This window comes from Hyla sarda, chromosome 4 (assembly GCF_029499605.1).
Source record: "Hyla sarda isolate aHylSar1 chromosome 4, aHylSar1.hap1, whole genome shotgun sequence".
Classification (NCBI taxonomy): domain Eukaryota; kingdom Metazoa; phylum Chordata; class Amphibia; order Anura; family Hylidae; genus Hyla; species Hyla sarda.
This window is the reverse complement of record NC_079192.1, coordinates 55,341,892-55,361,607: the sequence shown is the minus strand read 5'-3', so window position 1 is coordinate 55,361,607 and position 19,716 is coordinate 55,341,892. Positions and strand designations below refer to the sequence as shown.

At 43.6% G+C, this 19,716-nt stretch overlaps 1 protein-coding gene across 2 annotated transcripts in view; it reads right to left on the bottom strand.

The window, feature by feature from the left end:
* PEBP4 (phosphatidylethanolamine binding protein 4) overlaps positions 1 to 19,716 on the bottom strand; it is a 106,841-nt gene that overhangs the window by 62,309 nt on the left and 24,816 nt on the right. For both annotated transcript variants that reach the window (XM_056571044.1, XM_056571043.1), the window contains exon 3: positions 18,610 to 18,733. In XM_056571044.1, coding sequence (XP_056427019.1) covers positions 18,610 to 18,733 — 124 coding nt within the window. The remainder of the gene's footprint in view (positions 1 to 18,609; positions 18,734 to 19,716) is intronic.

Below are 19,716 nucleotides of genomic sequence, written 5' to 3'. Positions count from 1 at the left end.
CATTTTATCAGTGTTGAACCTCATCTGCCACTTCCCAGCCCCAACCTCCAACCTATCCAGATCCATTTGTAACAGTGCACTGTCTTCTATAGTGTTTACCGCTTTACAGAGTTTACTATCATCTGCAAAGATTGCTACTTTACTATTCAACCCCTCTGCAAGGTCATTAATGAATATATTAAATAGGACAGGACCCAAGACGGACCCCTGTGGTACCCCACTAGTAACAGTCACCCAATCAGAATAAGTACCATTAATAACCACCCTCTGTTTCCTATCATTGAGCCAGTTACTTACCCACTTACACACATTCTCCCCCAGCCCAAACCTTATCATTTTATGCACCAACCTTTTATGTGGAACCGTATCAAATGCTTTGGAAAAATCCAGATATACGACATCCAGCGATTGCCCCTGGTCCAGTCTGGAGCTCACCTCCTCGTAAAAGCTTATCAGGTTAGTTTGACAGGACCGATTCTTCATAAATTCATGCTGATACGGGGTTATACATTTATTTTTATCAAGATATTCCAAAACAGCATCTCTTAGGAAACCCTCAAACAATTTACATACAACCGAGGTTAAACTAACAGGTCTATAATTCCCGGGGTCACCTTTTGACCCCTTCTTAAATACTGGCACCACATTTGCCATGCGCCAGTCCTGGGGAACAAATAGAGTTCATGAATATAAAAAATAGAGCTCTGTCTATTACATTACTTAATTCCTTTATAACACGGGGGTGAATGACATCTGGACCTGGTGATTTGTCTGTTTTGATTTTTTGTAGGCGGCACTGTACTTCTTCCTGGGTTAGACAGGTGACCTGTACTGGGAAGTTTCTGTATCGCATTGTTACAGTTTACTTGATTCCTTATGACTCTTAATAACAATAAAAAGATTTGTGAAAAAAAAATTAAAGTTACATTTTATTTACTGCATCCTTTTTTTTGTACCCAACACATTTTGAAAAAAAAAAAAAAGACAAAAAAGGGCCAAAAATGCAATTTCAACTCTAATGCAAAAACGCCAGAAAAAACGTCAGACGCAGGAAACTGCACTGGCGTTTTTTTCAGTGAAAAAAAAAAACGCTGGAAAAAACCCAAGTGGAATTCCAGCCTTAAAATGTTTTCCAATGTAATGTAACTATGCTACATACTATCACTGTTTAACACCATTATCTCATTATGCAAACAAGACACTGAATGATCTAATGGAATTAGATTTGGTTAATGCGTGTGCACAAAGGCAATAGGTAGGTGATGCAAGTAGAATACTAGAGATTAACTCCTGTGGGTGGACTGAACTACATTTTTTAGTCAATGGGCCTCCTTTTAGGCTTTTTTGTTGTTTTTCTTTCATCCCAGCCTGTTATTTTCTTGTTGACCTGTATCATGTGACAAGAGAACCATTCCTTTATGTATAAACCACCTAAATTCAGCGGTCACTTAATTGCTGCATCAAAGGCAGTGTTTTCCAACTAGTGTGCCTCCAGATGTTGCACAATACAGCATTGTTGTACAGCCTTTGGCTGTCTAGGCTTGTTGGCAGTTGTAGTTTTGCAACAGCTGGAGGCACAGTTATTGGCAAACAATGATTTAGGGTGGGGTCACACCGAGCACATCCGCAGTGCATATCCTGCTGCAGATGTGCCAACGGCAGTCACAAGAGCGAGTTACTGCAGCCGGTTAGCTCTGTGTGGGTGTCTGCTCATAGTGCTCAGGACACAGTGCCTGCTCGTAGCAGAAGCACAGCGTAAAAGCTGTAGCTATGAGCAGACACACAGAGCTACCTGGTCACAGCAGAGAGCCCTATAATCCTGGCCACTGACAGCACTCACAACATACAATGCATTCAGCAATCTCTCTCTCTCTCTTCCCTTTTGTTTTGTTAAAAGCGGTATTCCGGCAGTTATGCCCCCTCCCATAGACATGAAGGGAGGAGGAGTGACGTTACATCACAAGGGGTCATGGCGTTAAGTCACGTCTCCAGTCACGAAAACTTCCCATTTACGAGCCTGGAGGCCAGCTCCGCACATAATGCGGGTGCTGCAGGGAGATCGCAGAGGTCCCAGCGGCGGGCGGGCGGGCGGGCGGACCCCCCCCCCCCCCCCCCCCGCGATCAGACATCTTATCCCCTATCCTTTGGATAAGGAATAAAATGTCTAAAGCCAGAATACCCCTTTAAGGACTTAAAAATTATAAATAACCCCCCCCCCCCCCCCCCCATGCCATCTCCACTCCATGTACTCAATTCCCCATAATGAGAATGTAACATTTCACATACACAAGTATTTAGATCCTTTGGGGAACATTTATGAAAACCTGTCCAGAGGAAAAGTTGCTGAGTTGCCCATAGCAACCAATCAGATGGCTTCTTTCATGTTTCACAGGCCTTTTCAAAAAGGAAAGAAGCGATCTGATTGGTTGCTATGGGCAACTTTTCCTCTGGACAGGTTTTGATAAATCTCCCCTTTGTTATGACACTTGGAATATAGATTTGGCTCCTCTCATTTCTCTTTATCATCTCTGAGATCTTTCTACAACTTGATTGGAGTCACATGCGATAAAATCAGCTGATTGATTGGACATTAATTGGAAACACAGCCCTGTCTATATAAGGTCTCACACCTGACAATCCATAGAGTAAAAACCAACCCATGAGGGCGAAACAACTGCCTGTAGATCTTAGAGACAGGATTGAGTGGAGGCACAGATGTGGGAAAGGAGGGGAAGCAAAAAAAAAAAAAAAAAAAAAAAGAAGAAAAAATAAAAATAAAAAGATTCTGCACTGAAAGTTGCTGAAAGTACAGTAGCCTCCTTAAAGGGGTTCTCCCTTGTTTATACTGTTTTTTGTTATTATGTTTGTATGTTATGTGTGTATAAGTATGTGTTTTTTTATGTGTGTTGTGATTTATGTATATATGTATTTTCTTACCTTTTGTGAAGATCTGGAAGCTGGCCCCTTTTTCTTCCAGCGGTTTGCTGTGTAACCTCGGCCTCCGCCATGTTGTGTTCGGTAAGTGGGATGTCTGGGGGTGTGTTCTTGCTTCTGTCCTTCCTATCTTTTGACGTCCGAGGCGAATCTTTTCTTCCTGTTTCTTCCGTGGCTCAGCGACGAATCTGCGGCCTCTTCCGGCGCATGCGCAGGTAGTTTTTTTTTACCAATAAAGTTTTTTTTGTCTAATTGACAAACTGTCTGCGCTTGCGCCAAGCTACGCTGTTAGCACAGCACTTGCGTACTCGCGCATGTGCAGACAGTTTGTCAATTAGACAAAAAAAAACTTTATTGGTAAAAAAAACAAACAAACTACCTGCGCATGCCCCGGAAGAGGCCGCAGATTCGGCGCGGAGCCACGGAAGAAACGATTCGCCTCGGACGTCAGAAGATAGGAAGGACAGAAGCAAGAACACACCCCCCGACATCCCACTTACCAAACACAACATGGCGGAGGCCGAGGTTACACAGCAAGCCGCTGGAAGAAAAAGGGGCCAGCTTCCAGATCTTCACAAAGGGTAAGAAAATACATATATACATAATCACAACACATAAAAAACACATACTTATACACACATAACACACAAACATAATAACAAAAACAGTATAAACAAGGGAGAACCCCTTTAATTCTTACATGGAAGAAGTTTGGAACAACTAGGACTCTTCCTGGAGCTGCTGCCATACCAAACTAAGTCATCTGGGGAGAAGGACCTTGGTAAGAGGTGAGCAAATACCCAATGATCACTTTGGCTGAGCTCCAAAGATCCTGTGTGAAGATGGGAGAAACTTCCAGAAGGTCAACATCACTGCAGGACTCCACCAATCTGGGATTTATGGCAAAGAGTCTAGAGAGAAGCTTCTCAGTAAAAGCCGCCTGGAGTTTTCGAAGAAGTCTAAAAGACTCTCAGATTGTGAGAAACAAGATTCTCTGTTCTGATGAAACCAAGCACTGCTCCTCACCGCTCCAATACCATCTCTATAGTGCACAGAACGATTTTTTTTTTTTTTTTTTTGAAGCTGTATTTTATGGCTCAAAAGAGTACATTTTTTCCCATTCTTTCTCTAAGTGGAATGAAATCCTGACCCACAAGTGTCCCTGAAAAAAAAAAAAAATAAATGGGAGGAGACTATTCTACCATAAGTGGGACTTTTAGATATTTTGTAAGGGACTCTAAAATATTGTATATTGTGGCTTTTTTTTTTGTTTTTGTTTTTTTGGGCTCCGTGACTCATTATTTGTACATTTCCTGTTAAAATAGTTTAAGGGGAAAAAAAAGGCAATTCTGTAAACCACCTGAAAGTTATAGGTTATCCTAGACTTATTTTCTCCACTATTTTTTTTTTGTTGGGGGTGTGGCTAGCGTTCACTTCATTTTTCCAGCAAATAAATTATACGGCTGAAGCAATTATGGCCATAAAAGGCACCTTTACTGACCTCCTGGTAAGAACTCCATGGTCACTGGCTGGACTATCTGCTGCAGCCTGACACTGTTCGGGTATGTTCACACTGAACATCAGCGTCAGTGTGAATGGGTCTTCCGTGAGACCAGTTTACAATTCCACCGCTGAAATTGTTCCGCGCAAAGAAAGAACATGCTCTTTCTTTGAGCAAAATTCCTCGAGCACTGCATAGCAGTCAATGGTGACGGTGCAGTGCCTCAGGGTACTACTGCAAAGTATTTTCGGCGGCGGCCGCCCGACAATCTCTGCTCGTGGAATTCCACGAGTGGAGATTCCACAGTGTGAACATACCCTTAGGGGAGATTTATCAAAACCTGTGTATAGGAAAAGTTGACCAGTTGCCCATAGCAACCAATCAGATCACTTAATTTTTCAGAGGCTCTCTCTCTATAAAAAACACACACGATTTTATTGCCGAATGCGGATTCTGCCTCAAATAAAGTCCAATAGACTATGGGTACGTTCACGTGCAGATTTTTGCAGCGTATTTCGCTGCTGGATCCGCTGCCGATTGTCCTCCTATATGCTGCCTTTACATGTGCCTGCTCGGTGTGGCAATACACCGCTCCGAGCAGACACACTGCGATGTGCGAGTCGCCGCGCGCATGCGCTGTATACTCGCACATCGCGGCAGCTCTTGGCCTAGCTCATTGAGCAGGGGGAGCGGCCACGATGTGTGCGAGTACAACGCGCATGCACGGCGACTCGCACATCGCAGTGTGTCTGCTCAGAGTGGCATATTGCCGCTCCGAGCAGGCACATATAAAGGCAGCATATAGGAGGACCTTCAGCGGCGGATCTGCAGCGAAATACGCTGCGAAAATCTGCACGTGTGAACGTACCCTTATATGGGATTCCGCACTCCAATTCACACTTCTGAATTTCTGCATTTGGATTCCGCACAATATCCACATAAGCCAGAAACCACCCAAATGAATGCGGAAGCAGAAATGGTGCGGAAATTCTGCCGTGTGAATAGAGCCTCACACTTTCACACTACAGAATCTCTAGACAGACTAAATCCGTCCGGACATTCTGCGTGTGGGCAGGGCCAACTGAATCAGTCGGCGCTAGGAACACATGGACATTACTGATCCTATTGACAAGTGGGTGAGCAGGTTCAATGTTCTGGTGGAACTATTCAATCGAAATTTTCTGTCCAGAAAATTCCGACCAGAAAATTACGCAGTGTGAAATAGTTACAAAAAAAAAATAAAAAATAATAATAATAATAATAATAATAATAATAATAATAAATAATAATTTACCTGCATGTTAAACTTTATGGGGTGGAATTTCCAACCAAAATTCCTAAGTGGAATTCCGGTCGAAAAACCCAGCCTTATGAATTAAAAAGTGAAGGCTACAGCAAAAAGTGAATGCCAAAAAAGCCTCAGCACAGGTGGCAAGTGTGTATACATAGTATGCAACTACTATTTCCAGTGGCTTTAGGAATCCATACCAAAATGTTTTTATGTTTTTTATCTGATTTTTTTTTTAAACATGCAGATTTGATTTTAAAAAAATAAAAAATAAAAAAAACATGGTAGGTCAGATTTCATAGCAATGGGCTTTATTAAGCTATCATCCACCTGCCTGATACAATGGAAAATTCACAGAATTTCTGCTATGAGCTAATGGTATGCAGATGTATATCACAGCATAGCCCTGCAGTCGAGCACAAAACAATACACGTCTTAAAATGGACCAAATATAGTCACTTAAGCTGTTCGGTCCATTAAATGCAGTATAGGGTGTCTTTTTGCAACAGCTGAAGGTACACTGTTTGGAAAACCCTACAGTTTAAGGCTATGTTTACACAGCAGAAATTCTGCAAAAAAAAATTCTGTACGGACATTCTGCTGCAGCAAAGTCCCATTGATTTCAATAGGATTCTGCTGCACTGTGCACACGGTGACATTTCCACAGCAAATGTTTCTGCCACGGAAATTCCGATTCTGGCAGCCGCAAAAAAAATAAAAAAAAAATAAAAAAAAAATTATTGTATAGACCCGCTCAGAAATGTGCTGCACATCTACGAGTGCATTTCCAAGCGGTCCTAGCCGGATTCTGCAAATGTGTGGAATGTCTGCACGTGTTTTCAGTGCGGACAGTCAGCACAAATTACGCCACTTGAACATGGCCTTAGACTAAGTTTGATAAACTGAATGCAGTATGGGTCATAAGAGGGTACACCAGTGCTTTCCAAACAGTGTGACTCCAGCTAATGCAAAACTACAGCTCCCAGCATGCCTGGACAGCCAAAGGCTGTCCAGGCATGCTGGGAGTTGTAGTTTTGCAACAGCAGGAGGCACACTGTTCGGAAAACACTGGGTGCACTATAGTTTAAGTGACAATGTCCTTCTCATGGCTTACTGACGTATATCACAAAATAACCATTGGCTCTTATATAGCCTTAGATTCCAATAATGTGCACATTTGTCCCTAAGGAATCAGGTTAGGTATAATTGCCGCTGAAAATATGAAAGCCACTCATCCGTAGTAGTGTTTCCCAACCAAGGAGCCTCCAGCTGTTGCAAAACTACAACTCCCAGCATGCCCAGACAGCCGTTGGCTGTTGTAGTTTTGCAACAGCTGGAGGCTCCCTGGTTGGGAAACACTGCCTTACAGATATCTTCTGTATATTGGCGATAATGCAAAACGATGAACCATCAGTTTTGCTCAGTAACCTGCCACTAACCTTAGGGAGAACTCTACCCCCCCAAAAAACTCTACTATTCTGACTTCACGTATGTCCCAGTGTAACGTTGCTAATGCTGGGTTCACACCACGTTTTTCAAGTACAGTTCCCGTATACGTTTTTATTATTGAAAACGCATGGAATCGTAGTGAAAACCGTATACTAGACAAATTATTGAAAACCATTTGCATCCGGTTTGCTTGCAATACGTTTTTTTCCCATATACTCAAAACAGTGTTTGACCACGGTTTTGTCTCCGGTTTAAAAAAAAAAAAAAAACATACAGCAACCGCATAAATTATTATTATTTTTTTTATTTATTTTTGTCCCATATGGGAAAACCGTATGTGGTTTTTACTTTGCACAAGCGCATTTGCATCCTAAAGTTTTAACATTTTTTTAAATTAATTTATTTTAACATTTTCAAAAACATATGTTTTTTTTTTTATTAAAAACGTACGGAACTGTATGCAATTTTAAAAACAATATACAGTTTAAAAACGCATAAGGTTTACTTTTTCCCATACTGTTCCATCCGTTTTTTGCCATACGGTTTTCTTTAGAAAAACAGTATGGCAAAAACATGATGTGAGCCCAGCCTAAGGCAGAATTTGGCAATATTCATAACATTTAAAAGCTTTTTTTTGTAAATCTGCATATTAATGTGATCCACGCGGACTTGGAAAGTGTTTTTTCTTAGGAATGAAGAATTAGTCAGTCAGTCTGCTGGACTAAGACTACACGGGCCCCCTGCTGTCCAAGTGCCTGTATTACACTGCCCACATCAGTTGCAGCGGCAGGGGAAAGATACAGCTCATTAAGGGTGTATTGATTTTTCATTCTTTAGGTGTGCTGTCCGGGTGGAGGCGGAGGGACCAACACCCCCCACCCCCCCCTCCCTGCAATTTCATGCTATACGTCCTCCCCCGCTACAGAGAAAACCATTCGGGCTTCCCCTGCCTACGGGGGCTGTAGGGAAGATACCAGAGAAGTGCAGATGGGAAAGGGGAAGCTACGTTGATACATGCCTTGTTACACAGAGAGTGATTTTTATAAGAAAATGGGTTAAAGGATATGGAAAAAACTCACTGTAACCCTCTCCCATGCCAGATGCTGATCCACGGGATCCCGCTGCTATGACCTGCAGGTGACAGCAGGCAGAGACAACAATATGCTGAAACTTCTAGTTCAATAGTCCCCTACCTTATTTTATTCATAACACTCAAGAGATGTGAAGAGTAGGCACTACAAGTTCCAGAATAACGTTACCTTACACACTACAATTGCTAACAGTACTGATTGGCCTCTAAGAAGCTATTCCATAGAATATATGTTAAAAGATACAAATAATGGCACTCACCTGAGAAGCGTTTAAAAATAGTTTATATTCAGCCATCAGGACAAGGGAGAACTGCATGTCAGACATATTCTTCAGACTGGCTACAGCTGTTTCACACTTGTTCTTCCATTCTTGGGTCAGAAGAAAAACACAAGTGTGAAACAGCTGTAGCCAGTATGTGGAACATGCCTGCCATGCAGTCCTTCATTGTCCTCATGGTTGAATATGAAGAGTATTTTTAAATGCATCCTGGGTGAGTGCAGTTGTGGTGTCCCAGCACCAAAGGCTGTCCTGTGGTTTCGGACTTCCTCAGGCAGACCTGTGGCACAGGTGTTGGGCCCACTAAAAGATTGAATGTAGTTATGATCAAGCACTTTATCACATGGTTAATTTATTTAATAAGTATTAGGTTATCTGTTATTTTTATGTGTTATACCTTTAAGAGTGGAGCAGTGCAAGCCCACGTGACCCTGTATGCCCAGGGAGCATATGGTAGGTGTGTTTTGTCAACTGTTCACACTGGTGCTGTGCGGCAGCCATTGCTGCTGCGGCACCATGTCTGTGGGGTGGCACGACCCAGGATCTGGTCGGACGGCATTGGGACTGTTCTGCCAGTGGGACGTTCCCCCTGTGGTGGTGGTTGCCGCTTAGTGCAGCACTGGTTATGCTAGGTATGTTAGGGACCCGCCACGTACAGGTGACAGTGACGTGGCTAGCTGGCTTTCACTTCATGATCATCAGGTACACTTACAACCAGTTAGTTTAATAAATTTTGCCGAGAAGCCTTAGATCACTGTGGAAGTTGTAGATGTGCGACCAGGTCTGTTTTTTTCTTCTCTATTTGAATTCACATAAATGCAATGTGGCTGGGTTCACATTGAGTGGAGGAATTCCGTATGGAAATTCTGACATGTGAACATAGCCTCAGAGATGTAGATTTTGCAGGAAAGTTGTGAATCCACTGTTTAATATGTATGCCTGCCGCAGTGTGGACCACTGCATTCCGCTCCTACTGATACCATGCATTAATATTAGAAGTGTCAACAAGCACTTTCTCATTGATGAATGGGGAGATAAGGTTCAGTCACTGCCGACTTAAGTTTTTCCAATTTCTTTTGACCCAGACAGACTTAGCCCATCACTCTCCCTTCATCTACATCCCCATGGCTCCCCTAGTGCAGACGGATTGTGTCAGTGTCCAGCAAGGAATAAAGAAAACTCAGCAGCGGTGCTAATATGATCCATACATCAGGCAGCGGACGTCGGAAATCGGTACCATTTATCAGCACTGAGTGGTCATTGCTGAGCTTGGCAAGGCTGGTCGGATGAACTCATCATTAACCAGTATACTAGAGCCATCGAATGCTGCACGAGAAGCAGCGCAAGAAGGGGGGCGTCCCTCAGTGTTCACAAAGAATAACCTACAATGATTTGGAGGTGAATCAGTCACTGAGCTGGTTCCTTTTAATAAGGAAATCTGAAGAAAAAAAAAAAATATATATATATATATATATATATATATATATATATATATATATTATATATTTTAAATTCGGGATCGACCGATATGGGTTTTTTAGGGCCGATACCGATAATCGGTGGAGGTTAGGGCCGATAGCCGCTAATTTATACCGATATTCCGGTATAAGTTATCGGCTATTTATCCCCCCGCGACACTGCTGCAGATCATTGATTTAAAGCGGGCGCTTTAAATCAATGCACTGCAGTGGCTTTTGCGGGGCCATAGGCCGCCACCGCCACCACCACCCGCTTCTCTCCCCCTACCTGTCAGGGTGGTCCGGGCCCGGTCGCGGTGCATTAACGGATTATCGGCAAGGTAAATGCCCAAAATCGTGATTATCGGCCGATAATATCGGCCATACCGATAATCGGTCGATCCCTATTTTAAATAATCCTAAAACTAGTCCAAATGTGTCCAAATATAAGGAATACTACAAATAGATGCAGTGTGTAATTCCTGGTATGGAACCTGAGAGGGCGTCATATGACACGGGGGTTCTCTGAATCCCCCTCAGGCCCTGCTTCTCTCCAGTCTTAAGCCAGAGATGCTGCACGAGGTCACATAAATCCAATGCTAAATGAATGAACAAGTCACCATGCACGAGCCTGGAGACAATGGTTCTCTGCTTCAGACAACCTTTTCAAAAGGGTATTTCCACTAAAGAAAACCCATTTTCATAGAAGCAATTAGGAAATTCAGAGGGAGAAGATCCTCTCTTCAAGGCCCTCATATAGTCCAATTTGGGAAGCAGAGGCAAAGAGTGTCTCTGGCTTTAGAGGACCTGTCACACTCACAGACATTGATGTGAATGGCCACTGCATAATGCTTCATTTACCATGGAAAAATACCTGTTGGGGAAAAAGAAAACCCACAAAGAAAACTACACTCCACTCTTTGTAAATCAGGACCAATGTGTATTAGGCCAAGTTTCCACAGGTTTTTTTTTCTGGCTTTTTTTTATTTTATTTTTTAAATACAGTGACCCCCCCCCCCCCCCCCGACCTACGATGGCTCCGACATACGATAATTTCAACATGCGATGGCCTCTGAGGCCATTGCATGTTGAAGGCAGCATCAACATACGATGCTTTTGTATGTCGGGGCCATCGCATAAACGGCTATCCGGCAGCGCAGACTGCTTCAGCTGCCACCGGATAGCCATTTACAGTGCCCCGTGAGCTCCGGTGATGGTCACTCACCTGTCCTCGGGGCTCCAGAGCATCCTCTTCGGGATCCTCTGCATCGTCGGCGCTCTCCATCGACGTCATCACGTGGCTGCGCACACCGTCCCATCATCCAATAGGAGCAGTGTGCGTAGCGACGTGATGGTGGCGATGGAGAGCGCAGTTGCCGGGGAGGCAGAGGCCTTGCCGGAGTGTCAGGGACACCCAGGGGACGCGGTGACAGCGATGGAGGGCGACATCCCGGGCAGCGGTGACGGTCCGGAGCAACGGGGACAGGTTAGTACAACTTTCTCTAACAGTGGTCTACAACCTGCAGACCTCCAGATGTTGCAAAACTACAACACCCAGCATGCCCGGACAGCCAACGGCTGTCCGGGCATGCTGGGTGTTGTAGTTTTGCAACATCTGGAGGTCCGCAGGTTGTAGACCACTGTCCTATACTTTACATTGCACGGATCCCTCAACATACGATGGTTTCAACAAACGATGGTCCATTTGGAACGGATTACCATCGTATGTTGAGGGACCACTGTACTTCCACTGCAGTTTTTGAGCCGAAGTCAGAATTGGATCCAGTAGGAAGGAGAATTATAAGTCCTTCCTTTATATTTCCATTCCTTTTGAATACACTTCTGGCTTTGGCTCAAAAACTGCAGTGGCCGGAAAAACCTGTGTGGAAACCAAGCCTTATACTTCAACAGAAATCCTTCATTCACAGAAATAAATCCAATGACTTGTAATGAAGAAATGCAGGGGATAAAACCGCTCTACTAAAAACAGATTTGATGTAAAGTCCCATACACGTTAATGTAGTTTGCAGAAATTCCTTCAGATGAATAAGCCCGTTACAGTCACAACCCCTTTCCCAGCACATTTCAATAGCATTCTGATCTTGTGTAAACTCTTTAAGACTTAACATATTCATCCAAATTTATCAAAACTCTTTTGTCCCCTATCCACCTATTGGGGGCATCTACCATATTGGAGGAGAATTATCTACCTAGCTCAGAGGAGGCGGGGCATGTCAAGGATTCCCTATCTACTGGGTGAAATTACTATATTTTTTGTTGGCGGGTGGGGTTGTAGACAGCCCATTTACTGGGGGCACCTACCTAAGAGGGGTGAAATTACCTACTTACCTAATTACCATTGAGGAAAGTGGTTTGACACAGTGACCTTATAAAACTTAGGTTCAGACTAGGGATCGACCGATATCGGTTTTTTAAGGCCGATACCGATAATCGGTGGAGGTTAGGGCCGATAGCCGATAACTTATACCGATATTCCGGTATAAGTTATCGGCTATTTATCCCGCCTCGACACCACTGCAGAACATTGATTTAAAGCGGGTGCTTTAAATCAATGCACTGCAGTGGCTTTTGCGGTGCCATAGGCCGCCGCCGCCACCACCCGCTTCTCTCCCCTACCTGTCAGGGTGGTCCGGGCCATCCATCCTTCCTTCCTTCCTGTAGTGTCCGGTGGCATTCCGGGTGGAGGGTGAACCGGTCCGGGCTGTCCTTCTCCGGGGGTCATCTTCTCCACTCCGGGCAGGCTCCGACCTAGTAACGCAGCATAGACGCCTCTGCGCAGCGACGCACCTGACGTCACGGCGTCTATGCAGCGTACTAGGCCGGAGCCTGCCCGGAGTGGAGAAAATGACCCCCGGATAAGAAGGACAGCCCGGACCGGTTCGCCCTCCACCCGAAATGCCGCCGGACACTACAGGAAGGTAGGATGGATGGCCCGGACCACCCCCATTACGGGTAAGTTTAATTTTTTTATTGACTCGGAGGGTGGGGGAGGGGCCCGACCGGTATACCGCCCAGCACTACGGTGGGTCGGGGAGGGCGGTCGCGGTGTGGCAGGGGGGGGGGGGGGGCGGTGGCGGTGCGGGGCATTATCGGCAAGGTAATTACCGATAATGCCCAAAATCGTGATTATCGGCCAACAATATCGGCCATACAGATAATCGGTCGATCCCTAGTTCAGACTGTACAAAATGTTTTCAACCCAGCTGTTCTCTGCTTTGTCCCACTGCTAGCAAAACAATGGTGACATCTCTAAGCCCCGCCCATGCTCCAAGGCGGCCACAGAACAGAAGATATAGTGAAAGATTGCGAAAGTACAAGTACGGAAAGGGACCAGGTAAATATTGTCGTCATCAGTGTCACTTGCACTACCTGTCTATACTGACAAGTTAATGCAGGTAACACTGATGTAAAGGTGTTATCCAGGATTAGAAAAACAGGAGATTTCTTCCAAAAACCGCACCACATTTGTCCTCAGGCTGTGTGGTATTACAACTTGTCTCTATTCACGTCAGTGGAACCAAACTGCAATACCACACACAACCTGAGGACTTAGGACAGGAGTGGTGCTGTTTATAGAAGAAAAACAGCTTTATTTTATTTATTTCTAATCCTGAATAACTCCTTTATATGCACCTGCATGAAACCAAACTCAAAAAGAGCATATATCACACTTTCTATGCATTTTTTTTTAAATTGATAAATGGTCCATTAAAAAGAAGAAAAAATAAATAAATAAAAAAGCCTCATACTGGGTGAAAAAAGTTCATAGCCAGATAGCCAGAGCCTACTGCATAAAACGCTGTGTGTTGCCCATGGTGTTTTTCTTGTCTTTTTTGGAAGAATGCTTGGTGTGAAACCATCCAGTTACACAGTGCCATACCTTCCCGTTAGTTTGGGTCCTTTGACTCACTGTGTGCTCACCTAGTGGCTGTGATGTGAATTGCAGGCTGTTAAAAAAAAAAAGTTGGACTCCTCATAGTTTTTGGGGTTTGGCCTTTCTTCTCCTCTGACCGATGCTGGTCTCCTCTCTGGTGTTCTACCATGTGCTGTCCTTTTCCTCTCCTCCTCTTTATTTTGTTTGAATTTAACTCCTTAGAGGGGTACTCCGCCCCTAGACATCTTATCCCCTATCCAAAGGATAGGGGATGAGAGGTCTGATTGCAGGGGTCCCGCCGCTTGGGACCCCCAGCAATCTCTGCTGCGACACCACAGTCATCCGGTGCACGGAGCAAACTTCGTTCCGTGCCTGATGACTAGCAATGCAGCGCTGATGTCACTGCCACGCCCCCCTCGTGACATCACACCCGCCCTCTATGGGATGTGACGGCCGCTAGGGGCAGAGGCCGTGACATCACGATGTCTAGGGGCAGAGTACCCCTTTAATTAAGTTTAAGAAAAGGTTACAGGTGGACACAATTTTATTTATTTTTTTTGTATTTTAATCGGCTAGCATTGGGGCTCAGGTGGTAGCATGCGAGTCTCCACCAACTTTTATCCACCCCTGAACAGAAAAATTCAGTAGGTCAGACATATCTGCCCGTAAGAGCTCGATTACACAGGATGATTCTTAGAAAAGGTATTGCTCCTGTATAAAAGGACCAGAGATCAGCCAACAAATAGGCGACTGCTTATTTTTTAACTAATAAAAAAAACCACACAGACGGCTGATTAAAGCAAACGGCTGCACAAAAGATCTAATGAGATTTCACAAGGTCTTCCACGCCTGGCACTTGGGCACTGCAGCTCGAGAGTGAATAAAAGAGACTATGTCGGTCTTCACTGGGAACCACCTAGTTGTAGTATATATCCTTGAGGAAGAGAACTTGCGATTAGTGGTGTAGTGTGGGCTGCAGCACAGAGAGCGCCCGGTACCCCAATATTTTACCTCACTTCAGAAGGGTAACCTTCTCCAACCATACTGTTTTTTTCAAAGAAACTGTCGTAGAAGAATAACGACGTGTTCATATAAACACTCGCATTTGTACTACTACAGTGTTTGACTTGTTGTCGGCACCAGAACACCAAGGACATCCCACAGATCATGTCAGACACTTTAAGGAGAAACCATTACCACCTATAACAGTGGTCTTCAACCTGTGGACCTCCAGATGTTGCAAAACTACAACTCCCAGCATGCCCGGACAGCCAACGGCTGTCTGGGCATGCTGGGTGTTGTAGTTTTGCAACATCTGGAGGTCCGCAGGTTGTAGACCACTGTCCTATACTTTACATTGCACGGATCCCTCAACATACGATGATTTTAACAAACGATGGTCCATTTGGAACGGATTACCATTGTATGTTGAGGGACCACTGTACTTCCACTGCAGTTTTTGAGCCGGTCAGAATTGGATCCAGTAGGAAGGAGAAGTCCTTCCTTTATATTTCCATTCCTTTTGAATACACTTCTGGCTTTGGCTCAAAAACTGCAGTGGCCGGAAAAACCTGTGTGGAAACCAAGCCTTATACTTCAACAGAAATCCTTCATTCACAGAAATAAATCCAATGACTTGTAATGAAGAAATGCAGGGGATAAAACAGCTCTACTAAAAACAGATTTGATGTACTACTACAGTGTTTGACTTGTTGTCGGCACCAGAACACCAAGGACATCCCACAGATCATGCCAGACACTTTACGGGAAACCATTACCACCTATAACAGTGGTCTTCAACCTGCGGACCTCCAGATGTTGCAAAACTACAACTCCCAGCATGCCCGGACAGCCGTTGGCTGTCCGGGCATGCTGGGAGTTGTAGTTTTGCAACATCTGGAGGTCCGCAGGTTGAAGACCACTGACCTATAAGACACTTGTGCAGCTAATCTTTCACTGTAGCAGCCCATGGACTGTGACTACATCTCTGACTGGTATAGGACAACAAGAAAGATTAACCTTTAACCCCCCCTTCAGCAACATCTGCACTCTTTCTGGGTAGCCTCAGTGGCATACAGACCAGCTTATTTTAGCTGCCAAAATGCACCTTTGCCTTTGTAGATAAAAAATCCTTGAACTGTCCCGAGGGTCCCCATATCAGGCTGCACGTCTATAGGCCAGTCTGTAAAACTAGCTCCCACGCAGTAGGATCCATGCATTTTAGGGCAATCCTGTAATACTACATTTCATCTGACTTAGATCCTGCTAAACCCAGTGATGACCCCCGACTACTAGGGGGGGTGAGAAAAGTCAGATCTGTGGTGATCAGCTGATCGTCATGTCCCTTTAATAGTAAGATAGGCCCTGCAGCCACATACCACCTGAGTGTTTCTATATTCATTTTCCAGAGCTTTATTATGTTGTCACACTACTGGTTATAGTTTTGGAATTCGGTTACATGTATGGAAAACAGTAATGCTATAATTTATATAGTACAGATTGGAATACAAGATGTATAAAAACAGTCCCCCCGCACATCCACGCTGACATCCCATTAAATGCAGTATGTAAGAGCGTACAATGTAAATTGCTCCTATAGTCTCAGACAGTGCGCAGAGGCATTTACAGTATGACTAAATATGCATTTACACAGCTCTTGTATAATCATCCCACCAGCACACTCCAACACTGCCATCTAGTGGACGCATCTGCATATTGCTCAGAAATTGGTTTGCTAGATTCTGAATGATCCCGAATCATATGGCAGGAACACCCTGCATTGCTGTACAGAGCTGGTCATCACTCACACCGGCTGCATTTACTATACTTATATGTATTAGTCAATCATACAAATGGTATTATATATATAATAGTCCATCATACAAATGAGGAGCTGCTGCAGAGGATGGCTCTTTTACATATATTAGACCTTCTTGCAGCGTCTATAGGAGGTAAATGTCCCCCACATATGCCATTTCATACATACATAGGGTCACATATAAACATTTTCATTATATTATCCAGATGATAGGTCTACAGATATATTAAACATACATCAGGACTTTTTAGTCTAAATCTTCAGCTTTTTCATAACAATGAAAATGTTCATTTTTGCACAAGACGTTTTTATTACTACATGTGGATGGGCTTTTAAAAACCTTGCTCAAATGTGAATTGCACCTCAAATTCAGTGTCAGATTTTAGCCTATTAATGCATATAGGAGGCAGCTGCCCTAATGTAAATCTCTGTTTAACAGATGTCCCGCCTCGGCCGGTGATAGGCTGAAGCGCCGTGTGACGTACCGGGCTAAAGGAAGTAGGAAGTAAACAGCCCGGCCGACCGATAAGCTGTTGCGGAGCTCCGGGGGAACCTAGGGAGGTAAGTGAAAGTTTGTTTTGTCTTTTTTTTGCAGCCTGGGTAGGACGGAATAGAACAAGTCTGTGCCAGACATCTCCTTTAAAAGGGGTATTCCAGTTAAAAAATTTTTTTTTTTTGTCATATCAACTGGCTTCAGAAAGTTAAACAGATTTGTAAATTACTTCTATAAAAAAAATCTAAGTCCTACCAGTACTTATCAGCTGCTTAAGTAGAGTTGTTCTTTTCTGTCTGACCACAGTGCTCTCTGCTGACACCTCTGTCCATGTCAGGAACTGTCCAGAGTAGGAGCAAATCCCCATAGCAAACCTATCCTGCTCCGGACAGTTCCTGAGACAGACAGATGTTTCAGCAGAGAGCACTGTGGTCAGACAGAAGAGAACAACTCAACTTCAGCAGTACTGGTAGGATTGAGATTTTTTTAATAGAAATCATTTACAAATCTGTTTAACTTTCTGGAGCCAGTTGATCTGAAAAAAATATAAAAATTTACTGGAATGCCCCATTAACACAAGCATAGTGCTCAACACAATTCCAAGGTCCCATGTGGATCTCCATGAAGTTACATGGAAGTAGCCAGTCAATGTCGGCTCACAGACAAAAACTTACTGTTACTGCATTCGAGAAATACCGCTAGGCCCGGCAGAACAGGTATGAATTCAGGACGGTTCACATTTGTGTTGTGTTTTCCCTCCATAGGATCCATAAGGGATCTGTCCCAGTGTCAGTCATTTTGACTAAAAGGTTAGTGCTGTAGGCTGTGTTATTTTTGCCATTAAACGTCAAGAGCCAAAAAAAGAGACAATATAACTAACTTGGCACAAGGAGTGTAAGTCAATGATTTGTATGTATAGACAAGTTCCTCCAGTACTGCCGGGCTGTTCGAAGTTTGAATTCCATACCTATTTCCATGGCAAATCGCTGCTTACATAAACGCCGATTCCACCAGATTACTCTCTCCTTTAATAAATTCTGTAGGGTGACTTTCCTTAAATTGCAACTGTTTATATTTTGGTATTATTGTAAATCAAGTGTTTGATACATTTTTTTTTTTTAAATATAAAAGTCTCTGTAATCTAGCCCCTTCTATGGCCTGACACCCCTCTCCCCTTAGTGGTAAGAAATATAGTGCATTTTTTCATCCAAAAATAAAAAATTTTTTAACCAATGTATATTACAAATATACGGATGTTCTCACCTACATTTAAAAAAAGGTTGTTACAAATGACAGTATATAATATAACCGTGCCTGTTTAATTATGTGTTGCTATGATCTGTCCAAACATAGTATAGTTATCCCCTGCTCTGTATCATATCTATAAGTAAACTTATCCAACTTACCTCCTGGGCGTTCGGGTATGTAACCACTGGGGCTACCTTCAGGTCTTTGGTGACATTATGACAGAGTGTAACACGTTTGCAGGACATATCCCCTATGTTTGGATACTCAACATGGAAGCCATTACTATGAAGAGAAAGAAAAAGATACAGAAAACAAACCTCACTGCTCCAGCATAGAGAAAATTCCTAAAAGATCATTCTATTTTACAAACATTAAAGAGTACCTGTCATCAAAACATTTTTTATTATGTTTATTATCTTATATGATCTTATAAGATCTTTATACTTACACTTTTTTTTTATTTATTTCTAATAAATGACCACTAGGGGTCTCCCTACATGTCCCAGCCACAAGTCTCCCATAGAGTTTGGACTCATGCTGGCCTGGCATGAGTTCGAACTCTGTAAATGCAGCCGGGAAACTGAAGCACAGCGCAGCTCCCTGCCTGTCAGACAGGTGCAGCTTGCACCGCAGGTTCTCTCTCCTACACTCTTCCCTGTAAAGCACATGCAGTGCTAAACAAGGAGGAGGAGACCCCAGAGCAGCCTCCTGTGCCATAGGCTAATCATCTCTATTCACTCCCGGCACAGCAGAGATTAAGTGAGGGCAGAAGCAGTCCACCAGCAGGCTTCAGTGATGTAGCACCTGCTGGGGCATGCCCTCAGCCGGCAGCTCACACTATATGTGAAAGAAGACAGGTAAGAAATAGCGCTTTTTAAAGAGAGAAATTTTTTTTTTTTTTTTTTTTAAAGGGCAGGAGGGGGTGTTAGGTGTAGTTAGGGAACATACTGGAAGGTAGTTTAGCTATGTTAATTTCATGACAGGTACTCTTTAACATGGACATGAAGAGTTTTTTTTTCCAACCATATTTTATTTTAGAAAACTATTTTTTTCCCCATTACTTAAAACCTAGTCAAGCAAACCTAGACGACATGGACAAACCAGAAGAGATTGACTGTAGGAGAAAATCAGTCTAGGAATGAAGCTGTGCTGAAACACAAGAGCTATGGAATTCAAAGGATAAAACAGTATTAGGGGGCGTTCCCACAGGGCATATACGCAGCGTATTTGACGCTGCGCGAAATACGCTGCGTATTCCTTGCTCA